Source organism: Amia ocellicauda, chromosome 2 (assembly GCF_036373705.1).
Source record: "Amia ocellicauda isolate fAmiCal2 chromosome 2, fAmiCal2.hap1, whole genome shotgun sequence".
In the NCBI taxonomy this organism is placed as follows: Eukaryota; Metazoa; Chordata; class Actinopteri; order Amiiformes; family Amiidae; genus Amia; species Amia ocellicauda.
Window position 1 is genome coordinate 23563403 of NC_089851.1, and position 14784 is coordinate 23578186.

At 37.7% G+C, this 14784-nt stretch overlaps 2 protein-coding genes across 3 annotated transcripts; one reads left to right on the forward strand and one right to left on the reverse strand.

Moving 5' to 3' along the window:
• Nucleotides 1-398: 398 nt before the first annotated feature.
• Nucleotides 399-2101, reverse strand: LOC136767590 (arylamine N-acetyltransferase, pineal gland isozyme NAT-3). The gene is made up of 2 exons (XM_066721477.1): nt 1823-2101; nt 399-1616 (listed from the first exon to the last, which is right to left on the reverse strand). Exon 2 carries the CDS (start codon nt 1587-1589, stop codon nt 687-689), a length of 903 nt encoding a protein of 300 aa, XP_066577574.1. The 5' UTR covers nt 1590-1616; nt 1823-2101; the 3' UTR covers nt 399-686.
• Nucleotides 2102-2316: 215 nt separating this feature from the next.
• On the forward strand, nt 2317-13761 carry ropn1l (rhophilin associated tail protein 1-like). Of its 2 annotated transcripts, none has more exons than XM_066721496.1 (6): nt 2317-2446; nt 3262-3401; nt 4034-4157; nt 4506-4667; nt 6264-6439; nt 13249-13761. In XM_066721496.1, exons 2-6 carry the CDS (start codon nt 3271-3273, stop codon nt 13316-13318), a joined length of 663 nt encoding a protein of 220 aa, XP_066577593.1. In that variant the 5' UTR covers nt 2317-2446; nt 3262-3270; the 3' UTR covers nt 13319-13761. The 2 variants fall into 2 exon arrangements, with proteins under 2 accessions (XP_066577593.1, XP_066577586.1); XM_066721489.1 differs by lacking the exon at nt 13249-13761 and adding an exon at nt 7404-7627.
• The last annotated feature ends 1023 nt before the right edge of the window (nt 13762-14784 follow it).

The following is a 14784-nucleotide window of genomic DNA, read 5'->3' on the forward strand; positions in this document are numbered from 1 at the left end:
TGAATTTGTGTATCGGGATTGATGGTGGACACACTGAGCACGTTCTGTGAATAAAGGCATTTGTATTGCCATTTTTATAATGTTTTCTATGATTCCAGACTTGTGGCACACCCTGCACACACAAATCTTATGATTTTTGTTTAAATTGCATTTGCCTGCTGATGAAGAACAGCTGGCTACTGTACTAGGCCTACACACTTAATACTTTTTTACTGCACCATCTGAAGAAAGGTGAGGAAATTACTTATAACTGAGAAATTCTGATAGAAATGCATTTGTTTAACTGTAAATCAAATACAATTGTGTCAGTTTTTGAGTGGTTTAAATTACTTTACAAGTTGTTCTTGTGAGTTACTGTAAGTTATTTTTACGGAAGTTAAATTATGCATTAATCATGACATTAGCAACAAGTAATTACAATTTTTGGGTGTAATACTTGTCTGATTTTGCTAAGTTTATTTTTTTGTGTGAGAGTAAGTAAATAAAGGTTATTTGTTTTTAAGCTTTGGTCTTTCTGTTGCATGAATTGTGGATTGCTTATGTAGCCAGTAACTAATTTTCCACATAAAACCCTGATTTATCTGACCAGGTAAACATTTTAGCACACAAATGGCATGCAGCATTGGTACACTTTTAAAAACATTTATGCTGTGCATATTTTACTTCGGCATGTAAGTGTGCAAATGCTAATAAATGGTAGGGGGTGGAATGATGTCCTCATTTTTTGGAGTAAGAGGAGATTGCAATTTTATTCCAAACTTCTCTTTAACAGTGTCTGGGATCTCCTCGTCTGACAGCTCCATGGTGGTCTTTATCACGTCTCCTCCACCGTCAGATGAATACCGGGTGATTATTAGTTTGCGGCCTATATAAGTAATCCTCCCATTGGGCATGAGAAGAGAACAGAGTGACTTGCAGTAGAAAAGCGAACTGGGGGAGGTCTGATGGTAATGACACATTGCCTTGAATTCCTCCAGGTGACGTGGTTGAAGAGTGAATTTATACAGCTGCAACCAGCCAACCTGTTGCTCTTCTTTCATCAGCTCCTCTTGGTGTCCATATTCTGTTTTCTGTCCCCTCCCATTTTCTTGTCCTTGCCCTTTCATAACAGTCTCCAGGAAAATGGTTTCTCCCTGATGCCGGAGTTGAAACACGCCGTTTCCCTGCTTCAGAGGCCCGTGAGTCTCCAGTGACAATGGAAGCTGGAAGCCTTCTCCAAAGCCTACGTCACAGAGCCATCTCTGCCCCTCTAGGGCCACCAGGATGATGAGGTGGTCAAAGGGAGGCCCATAGCAACCAGTAATACTGTTGCGAACCTGGGCAGAAAGCAGGGTGACTTCAAACCCCATCTGGGACAGTAACCACGAGAAAATCCCATTGATCTCGAAGCAAAACCCTCCACGACGCTGCTTAACAACTTTGTCATAAATCAATGGCCTTTCCAACAAGATTTTCCCTCCACTGTGAATGGTGAGGTTTTCAAAGGGCACAGACAACAAGTGGCGAAGATGTATTTGTTGCAGTGCCTCCAGGGTGGGCTCCACTGGTCCTGTATAATCAATCCTTCTCAAGTACTCGCCTACATCCATTCTAGAGCGAGTGAAAATGGCAAATACCTGAAACAGTTCAAAACAGGCAATAGATAGAGCAAGAAAGACACAGGCCCTTATTGTGAACTTCAGATGAATTGCATTGAGAGCGCTAACAGAAGGGTTTTACTTTTTAGATACATACACAATAGTGAACAAAAGTTAACTTAGGTGTTAAACACTTTAAGACTAAGGTATTACTATTTAAATAAAACAAGGACATATTTCCTTACCGATCAGCAGTGAGAATAGTTACTTTCGTTTTGTTAAGGATTTGAGCTTTCTATTGAACTTTTCTGTCGTTTCTAAACCCCACCTAGTGACAAAACAACAGAACAGCACTAATGAAAGGTTGTAATGCGCTAAACTGAATCAGTGAACTATCTACTCCGCTAATAGTTTGGCATTTCTATATATATATATATCAACAGTTTGTATCTAAAACCAATACAATGTTGCTTTCTAAATGACTAAACTATGCAGACAACAGGGCATGGGCAGCTCATGTGTTGTATTTGGCGTCTCACAACAAGCGCGCACACAGATCAGCAATCCCTCGTCATGTGATATCACCAGCGGCCAAGGTGGCGTTCGAGCTGCGCAGATGCTGGCCGTTCTGCGCGGATCTGCACTACTCCGCCAATGGGATCGGCGGGATTCGGTAGATCTGCGGAAATCTGCGCAGCAAAGAAGCCGCGCTCACGCGTTCAGCGGATCACATGACAGACGGGCTCGGGGTTGCTTAGCAGCGCGCAGTAACAGCAGTTTTTCAACAGACAGACAGACAGACAGACAGACTTACTGACTGCGCTTTTACATCTCCTGCCCAGCTGTTTAACCGGAGAAGACACCCACAGGTAAAAAAACAACCTTATTACATTGACATTAAGCCCTGTCTGTGTGGATATGCATATGCAGGACGTCCAAACGCAACGCTGTGCTGTCCAGAGTAACAACATCCACATTCACCTGTACAATCTGCGGATCAAGACAATCCACTTATAGCAACACCATTAGCTTTTAAAAACAACTCCGCAACTGTGCACGTTTGTTTGCTAACTTGTACCATCTCTGCCACTCCTATTCAAACAAAAGTTGGGCCTCCGAAAGTGCATAATTGCAACCAACGTTTTGGTACTAAAAAGGACAGGATCCATCATGGTTTTCACCTGTTATTGTGAGGGACAGCATCTTATGAGGTGGATTAATTTAAATGTGAAGTTTGTCTATGTATCAGTATGTTCATTGATTGATTCTGTGGGCCGTAATTACTCACAGGAAAAGCCGTATCTTTAAATGGCATGGAGACTTTTAAGGCAGTGAAAATCCACTGGAGACTCAATCCAAAACTCTTTTATGATACAGTTGTTGCCTTTTCTAACCCAGAAAGAAGGCAAGGTCCCATTTTGGTGTGTGTCTGCAACAGGCAGTTTTCATCAAAGCAGGTTGCAAGTTACTTTATCAGAATTCAATTAGGACTTTACCACTGTGATTGTGTTTTTTGCACAGAGAAGAAAAGCTATTCTGTGTATCCTGTCTGGCAGAATCAACCCACTGTGACCATAAAGAAAATCTATACCTCATTATTCCTTTCTGGATTTGTTAGTATGATTGTATGTCTTGTCTCTCACTGTATGTCCTGTCTTTGATTCGTTTCTTGGCTGTTCCACAGACAGGAGCCATGCCCCCTCCGGACACTATGTTCTGTTCCCAGCAGATCAACATCCCCCCCGAGCTGCCGGACATCCTGAAGCAGTTCACTAAAGCTGCGATCCGGACTCAGCCGCAGGACGTGCTCCAGTGGTCGGCGGCGTAAGTGTCAGTATTGGATCCCTGTCAGAGACACTGGAATCACTGATGTTTAATCTTTTACCGTTTTATTTTGTTTAAACATTTTTTCATTATAGCCTATGGTCTCCAACCCTAGTTTTAGAGATTTACAAGGCTTTCTGGTTTTCATGCCAATCAAGCTTTCATTTACCTAACTGAAGCATTTATTTAGGCTTAATTAGTACAGCAGATTGACAGGATCTTTAACCTCACATTGAACACAAGAAAAAAACCTGAGGGACCTGGGGCGTTCTAGGATCAGGTTAGGAGACCACCAACTTAATCTAACTGTCACTCTCTCTAAATTTGAAGGCAGCATTTGTTTGAGGCAAACACTGGACGTGTATTTATAGGATTCCGAAGCCATGATAACAATATATTCACTGTATGTCGCTTAAATCTTTTTGATGAATTGTAAGTCGCCCCCTATAAGGGCGTCTGCTAAGAAATATAATAATAATAATAATAATAATAATAATAAAGAATGACAAACTACAATGAACAACCCAGCAGAACGGTCAAAACATATTAAAACAGTAACCTATTCATATTAGAAGCTGCTTAACTGTGAACTTTAAATGGAAATACTTTTCATCAGTGTCTGTTTTTGTCAGGTATTTTTGTGCATTAGCAAGAGGGGATACTCTCCCTGTCAAAGAAAGACTGGAGATGCCAGTAGCAACACAGAAGACAGACACAGGGCTTACTCCTGGCCTTGTGAAGATCCTTCATAAACAGGTAACATGCATTCAAGGAAATTGGGTTGAGAGATCAAAGGCTACAGACATTTACGTTATTATAGTTTCTAAAGCTATACTCGGTAAGAATGATCCTGCAGTATGGAAACGAGGGATGTCATACAGAAGACCCTCACAAAGAGTTTTTAACATGCCGACAGATAGGGGTGATGGCAGACAACTAGGAAATCACAAACGAGACAAGCTGCCAAGACTTGTTATGCATAGACTTTAAAGTATTGTCTTGATAAGGCCCTGGAATTGATTAGCTACCAGAGTAAAGCCAGATGAACCGACTGCACGGCCTCCACTCATTTGTAACCTTTCTTCTTCATGCAACCCCCTCCAGCTTGCACCAAAAGAAAATGTGACAAAGGAAGAGCTAGAGGAGCGATGGAAAGATCTCTGTCTGCCAAAGGAGCAGCTGGACAGCCTTTTGGGACTCGGGAACTTTGAAACGAACGTCGAATGGATGAAATTCTTTGCTTTGAGCTGCAGTGCCTTGAGTGGGGTGAGTGTTGTAGATAACCTTGTGGAGTGCAGACTTTTATCATTTTCAAAACCGGCACTGTAGGATATTGATTGATTCCTTTATTTAATATGCAGACATTTCCGTTTATTTTCAATTAATTATATATTTATAATTGATGCAAATCAGAACAATACTTTTGGAGGTGGACAAACCGTTAAAATATTGCCATCAGTTTTTTAAAATTGAGTAGCATAAAAACATTGCAGATTGCTGATGTCTTTACATTGATCTTTTAAGTTTTCTTGTCTGCTTTTTTTTTTTTCTTTTATGAAATCAATATGCATGATAAATGTGGTTGTTACCTTGTTTACGGCTCATTCTTCAAATCAAGGACATCAGTTGCTTTGGGCTCTGAAGTGTGCTCCAGTGTGTAAAGTTGTGCGACACACTGCTGAAGGTAATGTTACATCACAGGCCACCAGAGACAAACATTTAACACAAGATATACAAGGGTTAAGGAAGGTTGAGCATCAGGAATAAAAACATGACTGGTCCATATTCAACATGATTTGTCTTAAAAACAAACAAACACAATACATCACAGACAGATTCAACATTGGTTTAACGAGAGGAATTCTGTCCTCAAATATTTGTAAAGCCACAACAGAGTTTTAAAATTATCCAGTCTGTTCAAATTTATTATGGAATAGCCTGTGGAAGAAAAGTAGCTCTGACAGGTAGGGAGCTGCCAGACTCACAGAGAGGCTGAGAGCAGGAAGGGATGTTGACTGCAATAACAAGAGGAAAGTTAGAAGCACCAGTAGAATAAAATAATTGGGAATATAGGGTATCCAGACTCTTACTGAAAAAATTATGTATTTAGTTATTAAACAGAAAATATTTACACCTAAACACAATGTGGTCATGCTGAATAACTGCAAGCAATATATAAAAATAAGAGTATTTGTAGAAATATCAGCATCAGTATTTCCCCATTTATAAAACTGAATTTGTTTGAGCATCGTTATGCATTAATTGCTTTAGTGCACAATTCAATATGTTGCTACACTGTCTGTGATTGTAAAGTGTTTCCTCAATAAACATTGTTGTATTATTATGTATTATGTATGTATTATTAAAGTGTTACCAAATACAGTAAATATAATAAATGTTTCTAAGCAATACTGGTACTGAAACTTAGTGATATGTGCATCCAAACTAAATACATCCATTTACCAAATATTCGGTTTAGTTTATTACCTGAATGAGACCTTGGATGCAATGAAACTCTTAATTTCATTTTAAACTGTTTGTTCCTAATTGCATTTTTATTTTTTAAGAGAAGTAATTTATTCAGTGAGCTTTACAGTGAGCCTGATTCTCCTAAGCAATGTGCAGGCATGCTGTTCCAGCTGGCCTCCACATAGTGGCACTGCATAGCTTTATTTAAGTAAGGTGTATTTCCCCACCTTAGTCTTTTTCCTTTATTGTATTCGAAACACATATAATATTATCAGACTTTAACAGTGACGAATAAGTGTTCACAATTTTTTTTAAAGCTTTCAGATGACCGCGGAACTACATTTTTTGACTATTTTCCTGACTTGTTGTGTGTACCTTTCTGTTTTGCCGCAGACCATCCTGAGCGCCATGAAGCACGCGTGTGAAATCCTCACGGAGGACCCGGAGGGAGGAGCGGCTCGTATTCCTTTTGACACGTTTGTGTTCCTCTATACCTACCTGGTGCAGCTAGATGGGGAGATCCCACAGGCGCAGATTGACAGCTTCCTGCGCAGCCTGGAGGAGCCTGTGTGAGTACGCCACCCCACCACTGCAGCAGGGCCTGCGGTCAGGACTGTTTGGAGGATTTTACCTACTGGTCGGGGGACAGCAGTAAAAAGCAAAGCAAACTGAATATATTAGTATAACAAGATATAGTTACAGTCTGTCCTAAATTACAGCAGTTACTATGCAGCAAGTTTTAAATGCTTACCAAGTCAGTTGAAAATGTGAAAAATATCCTTAAACTTAAGCTGACGTTAAACGTTTTTTTCTAGTAGCCAAAGACTTGTTTCATAAACCTGCTCCTCAGAAAAAAATATACACAACTTTTGAAGTAACTCCTAATCTAAGTTAATGGCCTTATGTAGCTTACATGTAACCTAGTGTAACACTGGCTCCCATGGTATCACTGATGGATGTGCTACACTTGTGAATGGATAGACTAACTAAACTGCTTTTCTATATATTGAATAAATACATAAATCAATAACAAAAAGGCTGCATATGATGTATATGGACAGGTAACAAGAAATATGAAGTGTCCATAAAATCACAAGTTTCCCATTTCTGCAGATAGTTTTACAAGAATTCCATGCAATACCAACTGATTAAACAGCCCACAAGGTGTGCAAATCTTAAATTTATAACACTAAATAATAGAAATTAGATTGGGACTTATACATTACTTTTAAAACTGTAAAATGAACAGTATAGTAAGAGACCAGTAAGTACAAAATGATCTTACCCAAATAGGTCTTTTTTAAATCAAGTATTAGTCTTTTTTTATTTGTATAGAAGATTTGAAAAACATGCAGGTCTTTTTTTAAATCAAGATTTATTTTCACAAATCTGACACTCTTTCAACACATTGACAAAACTACAATTACTAATTGTAATTTAATTTTTAAATGTCATTATTTTAGAAATAGTTGATTGTTTAAGCTTATATTGTGTAAGGATATACTTTAATGTTTAAATGTATTTGACTCGCAGGGGAAAACGGAATGGAATGATCAAGGTGGCAGATTTCTACAGTCGTAAAAAGTGCCATCATAGCACAGAGAGATAAGAGGTCGCAGAAAGAAGCAGATGAGTACAGAAAGGCTAAACGAGTTGAGATTCAGAGCATAGCTCACAATTCCCAGTACTCAAGAGATTATAAAGGAAAGTGGAACTAAGGAACCAATATTAAACTCAAAGTCAAATGTTTCAATTAACTTTTGTTTGTATATTTACTTATTTACAGTTAGAAAAAATGTTCTACACAAACACATTTTCCAGATATAAAGCACTTAGCCCTTTGAGTGTCACATCTCTTCCTGGTTTGTTAACTAATCAAAGCAGGTTTACTCAACTAATAGCCAGCCAGTTCCACATTTTTTCCAGCTGGTTTAATTTTAGACTGTTCTTAAAAATAAGTTGAGTTGTGGACTGACCCAGGATCGTTTCCTACGCTATGGTGACTAAGTTTGACACAAATATCACAAATAACATTCACATTCATGGACTGGGTGTGTTTTCTATTTGTATCAGTTTGCTCAGAATAAGCGTGAGGTTTTAAAGGCACATGAGTACAGCCTATTGATCCTAACATTTTGGGGAAACCTGAAATTCAAATTAAATGTATTTTTCAGACTCAAAGCATTATTTTAGGTAAAAATAGTAATGTATGCATTAATCTCAAAAAGTTTTATGCACAGATGTAATGCACAGGAGAATACAGACTGGGAGATGCCAGCAACTGCTGCAACGGTCCCCTGGGGAAGACCCGGAGGATGGGAAATGCAGGTGGATAAGGATAAGAGTATCACCACCACAGGGATAGCATTGCCTCTCTGAGTGGCAGGCTCCAGGTCATGTTTAGATCATCCAGTAGCTCAGTAATCGTGTGGCTGGCGAGTCTGCCTGTTTCTGATTTGTTCTTTTGATTTTGGTGAGGATACAATGTTTTTCCCACATTGCCTTTTAAAAGATTGCTGATTGTAAGTGTCACTAAGGCTGGCTGCTTTAGTGCATCTCCATTTAATGCAATCTCCACCCTATTGTTGCACCTTTTTTGGATAAAAAAAATAATGATCAACGCTTTATCCAAAAAGACAAATTATTTCTGCAAAGCAGTTCTTTAAAGCATGCAGAAGTCATTGTGCTTGTTCAGGACATTTCACCGATATGTACGGCTCTTAAAACATGTGCCATTCTTTAGGATGTCTAGCCCTACACGTTCTGGCTAATTTTAATGTTTTAAAAGCGCTTTATGTTTCTCAGAGAATATAAATATATAAGTAACTGGAGATTCATATGAGCCACAATAGAAATGCAGGAAAACCCCTAATGAATCTTAGGAAGCATTTAACCTGTTTTCTTTTGTATCTCCTATCTGGACCCATAAAAGGCAGGTCTCCTCCGCACATACATTGTGTTATGCAAGTGCTTCTGCTCCATTTGCAGCACTTACAGTATTTATTCAGTCCTTAAAAATCTCTGAAAGGCTGTCGGCTCTGGACTGTCAAGTGGTGATAACTGTCTTTGTAGCTGTAAACGTGTTGAGCACCCATACTATAAAAAGAGATAAGCTCTAGCCTAACAGACTGCTCAATTCTATAGCTCAGGGCCCTGCCTTACATATTCCCAGACACAATGCTGCTTTGCCAGCACTTGATAAGGCTTAAAAAGTTGTCATTGTTCTTCTATACAGTTCATGTACACATACCTACATTTTAAGGCCTGTACATATACCAGTACAGCAATGCACCCTGTCGCAAATGCAAGGATTCAAGGAAAGCTATTTTATTACCACAGATATCTCATGTTCCGGAACCAATAGAACACCTCGGGAATAGTCTAATCTAGTCAGAATGGCAATGGTGCTGTATTAGTCTAGCCGTCTAGCAAATAGATTTCAGCAGCCTCTAAGCCCATGCCTGAGCCCACACCTTATTAAACAGGCCTACATTGTAAACCGTTATCATTTGCCAGTCATTCAGTTTATGCAAAATAACTGTACTTATCAGCAGTAGGTTTAAGATAATGCAACAGATGTACCGTTCTAGTTGGACGTATTTATATAATTCATTTGAAAACAATATTGTTTAGATTAACTAATAAATCACATAACATCTTTGCAGAGCTTGTTGAGCACCGTTTCACCCTAGAGAAAATGGTCAAGATTACAGCTGATTAAACTATTTTAAGATCTGCATGGATACCAAAAAAAAAAGGATGTTTTGAGGATTCTCTGAAAATAAATACCTAGTGGTGGAACTTTTGCAAGGCCAATGTAACCTTTCAGAGGAATTGATTCCCTTTGCTGTCAACATTCCATAATTCCGCATTAGGGATGTTATGCGGCAAAGCAGCCTAGATCCCCTATATCAGTTTCAAGCCGAGCCCGCTGATGAATATTGGGCTTCTGCCAAGTGTCTTGAGCGCTGCTTATTGCTAAATGGGAATGTCATTTATGTAGATCAGTTGAATATTATATATATTTTTAATTTTATTGTATTTTTAAAACCAAGGACAATATACAATTCGTATAGAAGACATGGATGAGGGCAGGTAATCTCTGTTGTGCAGAATAATGTGAGTCCTATGACTGAAAGAACTCTTCAGCCAGGAGCTTCATTTCATGTCTTTGCTCTGTTGAACAGCCACAGTAAGATGGGTCTCCTTTTTTTAGCTCTGTAGCACAGATCCACAAATCACAAATGAAACCTGCGATCCGTTCATTTATTTTTTTACAGTATATCATTACAGATGATTGCTCCTCACTGTCCCATTTCTTTTAGGCATACATTAGTTCACCTTTGTGCACTTTTAAAATATAAGGCATTTGTCAATATTTATAATAATTAAAAATAAAACTAATTACAGATGAAGACAAATCAAAAATACTCCCTATGTTTGATATAGTATGATGTTTTCTAAGATGCTTTTCAGTATGGGCATAGACAGGAATGAGACCTTAAATCCCAGTCCTACCACCATGGCAATACATCTTGTTGGCTTGTCCCTTGGTCAGTGGTTCATGAAAAGTAAAGCTGGAATTTTGCAATTACTCAGAGCTTTGACATAATTCACACTACATTCTGGAATGTTGTGTAAGGGCCCGGTTTATGGTTTTAGTGTTGTAGTTGTGAAATGGTGACATACCACATTAGGTATATTTACTGGACATTGTGTGCCTTCAAAATGATTGGGCAATACTTCCCGTCATGTAGTTTATGTATGTTTTCAAACTCTATCCACTTCCAGCAGTTGAAATAGCTATAAACATGAAATCTTGTCATCAGGGTGCCGCATGTTGCATTCTTGAAAAATTAATCACTGTATAATTTGTAGCCATGCAGGGGTTTCCAGCACTAACACAGGGGTAACATGTTTCTTCCCCTCTGATCAGGTGGAAAGATTATATTGCCATTCGTTCAAACCTGCTGTCTGGAACACAGTACCTGCTCTTAGCATGGTTTCAAAGAATTACAGTGAGTGGAGACATTGAAGGCTTTTGACAGATTACCTGTCAGCAATATCCTGAGACGGATGATTATAACATTTATTGTTTGATTGGGGTATAAAAATACATGATGCATCAAACAAAAAAGTCATATTTCTGGACGGTTACTTACTGATTGAGTAATTCACAGCTGTTGTGGATATACAACCCTTGAAAGAGCCAGAATCATTTGTCTGTGTATTTGTATCCTGTGTGTAGGCAGTCTCTCAAGTTATTTTGTATTGATAACCTTTTAAGACTAATGATCCAAACACCACAACACTAAAGTACCCTGCGACTGGAAGCTTTAACTTAGATTATGTGTGCACAGGAGATTGTTATGAGTATCCTTTTCATGTGCATTAAGAGTTTATCTTGTTTTTAATCCAGTTGTGTGCATGCCCATGACATGCCCTGTGAGTGCTGGGTCAGGAGAGTTTGCAGGAAATGAGATCTGAGGATTTCCTGCTTCGAGGCTATGCTGCTCAGGGTCAGCTGTATTCAGCCAGGCAACGTTCCTGTGAAACTCATGTGCCCAAAGGGGAAATTCGACATCATGGAAACAGGATCTCAGACCTGTACCTGAATCAAGTGAAATAATCATTATCGCTTTTATTTGCAAATAGAACTAATACACCATAGGTATAGTATGTCTTCAGCATCTGAAGAAATATAATTGAACAGTCATTGTGTCAATGTACACAGCAAATATAATCTAATGGCTCATTGCCAAGATATATTTATATTTAAAAAAAATGTTCATTACGAGCTAGAAATTTGATTTCCATGAACATTGAATTATCAATAAAATTATTAAAATGAATAACGTGTTAAGCGCATCATTTTATTTATTGATTGCTTTACTGGCAATTTTAATTTTTAACCTCACTAGTGAATTTCCACTATGTACTTTTGAGTAACATTGACTGCACAGATCAGGAGAGAAGGGTATAACATTCTATAAACCACACGTTAGCAAACCAAAATCCTTCCTTATTTCTGTAATATAGCTACTAACCAATATGTATTTTAAATGGTTGGATCTGTTTGTTTAATTAACATTTAAATCATTACAAGAAAATACTTACTTAGTATTCTATTAATCCAAAGTGTGTTATTTTCATGTATGTATTGAAAAGGTATAGCTGCTGCTGTAGGCCTATATTATATTGGAGCGGAAATTATTTTTATATTTTTCGGTTTTATTTTATGAACGTTTGTGACATTTCACATATGTTTTTTGGATCAATAGCATCAGTATACCCGTTCTCATTCAGTGACAAAAACACACCTTTATTTGAAAAACAACCACTTACCCAATAATATAACATTCTGATTAAAATGGACACATCTAGCCTAGGAATTCAGTTAACACATCTTCTTGATGGATTTATTATAGCAACTGCCAATCTGTCCACCCTGTCTTTCCAACAGTAATTCAGACAGCTTTAAAGCTTTCAGAATGGAGGTGAAAAATTAAAAGATAAAAAAATTACCCTGGAGGTTTATATGTCACTTTATATTTGTTACTCACTCCAGTGTAAATTGGTGGATAAGTTGACAAAATAAGATACATATTTTATCTTTTTTATTTTTATTTTTTTCAATTTTGTACAGATGTGTGTTCCAAATCTCTTCCAGAAATGTACTGTATTACAAATGTTAATGAGATCATTTCCATACAACAAATCCTGTCTCATTTTATCACACTATAATTCATTCAAATGATATACAATCAGACTGTTGTAATCAGAAGTTACTTGAGTTTGATTTATTCCCATCGTTTGCAGAAGGAAGCCTCGGAGTAAAGCCAGTTTGGGGAGGGTCAGACACCCTGGGATTGAGAGGAGAGTGTAGAAGTTTAGAAGTACAGCTTGGTGGGGAGGAGGGACCAAGATTTTTGTAGTGAGCAATATCGTATCGATATAAAGGCACTGAACCTTTTAGCACTGAAGCTCATATTTCAGTAATAACAAGTATCCTATGTTTGACCTTTTTCTAAATATGAGTTCCATGTGTGCAATAGTTGACCAACTGACAGACTAAATCCCCAGTCAGAGTTCCCTGATGATTCTGAATTGGAAACCTTATGGAACTCTACAGTAATAAAATCACTGCTTTGAGATTATTTTTTTTTCCATGTGAGCTCAGAAAAGCAACATTCTTCACTTATTGTAAAGGCATGCCTGTTAAATGTGAGGTGACGTTATCTGCCTCTTGTAAAAGTATGCAGAACAATTTTATATAAATCCTTAAAAGGGTTTGAATTGTAGTTATAATCTCCCTGTTCAGTTTTAAAGGGCACAGTTGGATGTGCAAACGCCCTTATTTGTCTGCTCTTTCTTTCAGGAATCGTCAAGAAGGGATGGTGCAGCCATCTAACTTTGCCAATCTGGACGGTCTTGAAACGAGTGACTGAAGCAAATACAGTTTCACATGATACAATGTTGCGACCAGTTTTGTGGCTTCTCATTTCCATGTGACATCCCGTGAACCAAACTGAAACAAATATGGATCTTTGCTGAGGATATTGATGTGGACAATTATATAAGTGACAACATAGAATAATGGAAACAAGCTGTGCGGGAGGACATTATTTGTCACATAATAGGCTTCAGAAGTGTATCGATAAACAGCAGTGTTTGGAAATGCACAACTGCATTTTGGATCAGGAATACAGTACAAAACTAACGCCATTTAAAATAAATAAAAAAACAAGAACGGTCTTTGGTAAAAATGGGTAAAGGGAAAAAAAAAAAATCCAAAAGCAAACATGAAGTATGTTTATCATGTATATTTATATAACGTATATATTTTTAAATGAAACTGAACTTATAATTTCAAATAAAAGACTTCTATTTAGTTTGAGAGTGGAAGTTTTTTTATTTGTGCGAGGCTTTTTGATCTTTACAAATACGACAGGCAGAGAGACTTTGCACAAGACCGATAGATAAAATGGTAATTCCTTAAAAATAATATACAATAAGCATGCAAAGAACGAATGATTGGAACACTGACAGTTTTGATAAAGGATTTTAAATTGTAAAAATGAACTTGAAGACCAGAATTAGATGTTCTATATCAAAGCTCCTGCTATGAAAAAGTGTATGTTTGGTGTAAAGCATGAGCTTTCTGAATCCCATCATTCTGTGCTGCTGATGCCATACAATGCATTAGAAGCCGCTTAGATAACTGCCTTCACCTCCCAACTGAACAGTACTGGCACAGAGAAGACTGAAGGAATGCTTATTTTAGCAACATCGAAAGATTTCAGTGTTTTAGACTTGGCAAGGTTAACCTACCAAGCAATCAAAAATCAATGACAATGTCTTTGGGAATATTATATTTTCCATTATATTTTGTGAAATATTTTTCAACCCTTACGAACTCACCATGACATATATCCCATACAGAGGCTTTGGTAAATTGGGATAATATTTTCTTGTGAAGCCTGTTAAATATTAGTGATATGTAAGTTATAGTGGGTTACGAGGATTTAATATACAGTAAATTAACTTTTTTATGACTTCCCCATTTATTTCCCCCAAAGCCTTTGATGAATGCCATTTATTTGAATGCTATTCAATCTTTTTTGTGGCTTCCTGTATAGAACAGATGACTGCCAAATGTATTACAGAAAAGTATGTCATTTACAATGTGCAGTCATCATAAATAATGTGCAGAAAATACTCAACGTCTGTAATTCTTCTGTAGGTAGGGCTGTAATAGCAAGCACAATGTTGACCACTGCCAATTCCCAACACATCCCCTCAGGTTTGTAGTGTAAGCAAAGTGACCTTGAAGTGCAAATCAAGTTCTCCTTTGTTTGACAAGAATCCCTTGTATTCCAATCCTATTGTGCATTTGCAAGGTAAATATAAATCA

What these genes read in the sequence shown, in the direction of transcription:
- LOC136767590 (XM_066721477.1), bottom strand. Translation starts at nt 1,589, where the DNA reads ATGGATGTAGGCGAGTACTTGAGAAGGATTGATTATACAGGACCAGTG.
- ropn1l (XM_066721489.1), top strand. Translation starts at nt 3,271, where the DNA reads ATGCCCCCTCCGGACACTATGTTCTGTTCCCAGCAGATCAACATCCCC. An exon ending in GCTGCAGTGCCTTGAGTGGG is followed by an intron (nt 4,668 to 6,263) that starts GTGAGTGTTGTA and finishes GTTTTGCCGCAG; the next exon opens with ACCATCCTGAGCGCCATGAA. An exon ending in CGCAGCCTGGAGGAGCCTGT is followed by an intron (nt 6,440 to 7,403) that starts GTGAGTACGCCA and finishes TTTGACTCGCAG; the next exon opens with GGGAAAACGGAATGGAATGA.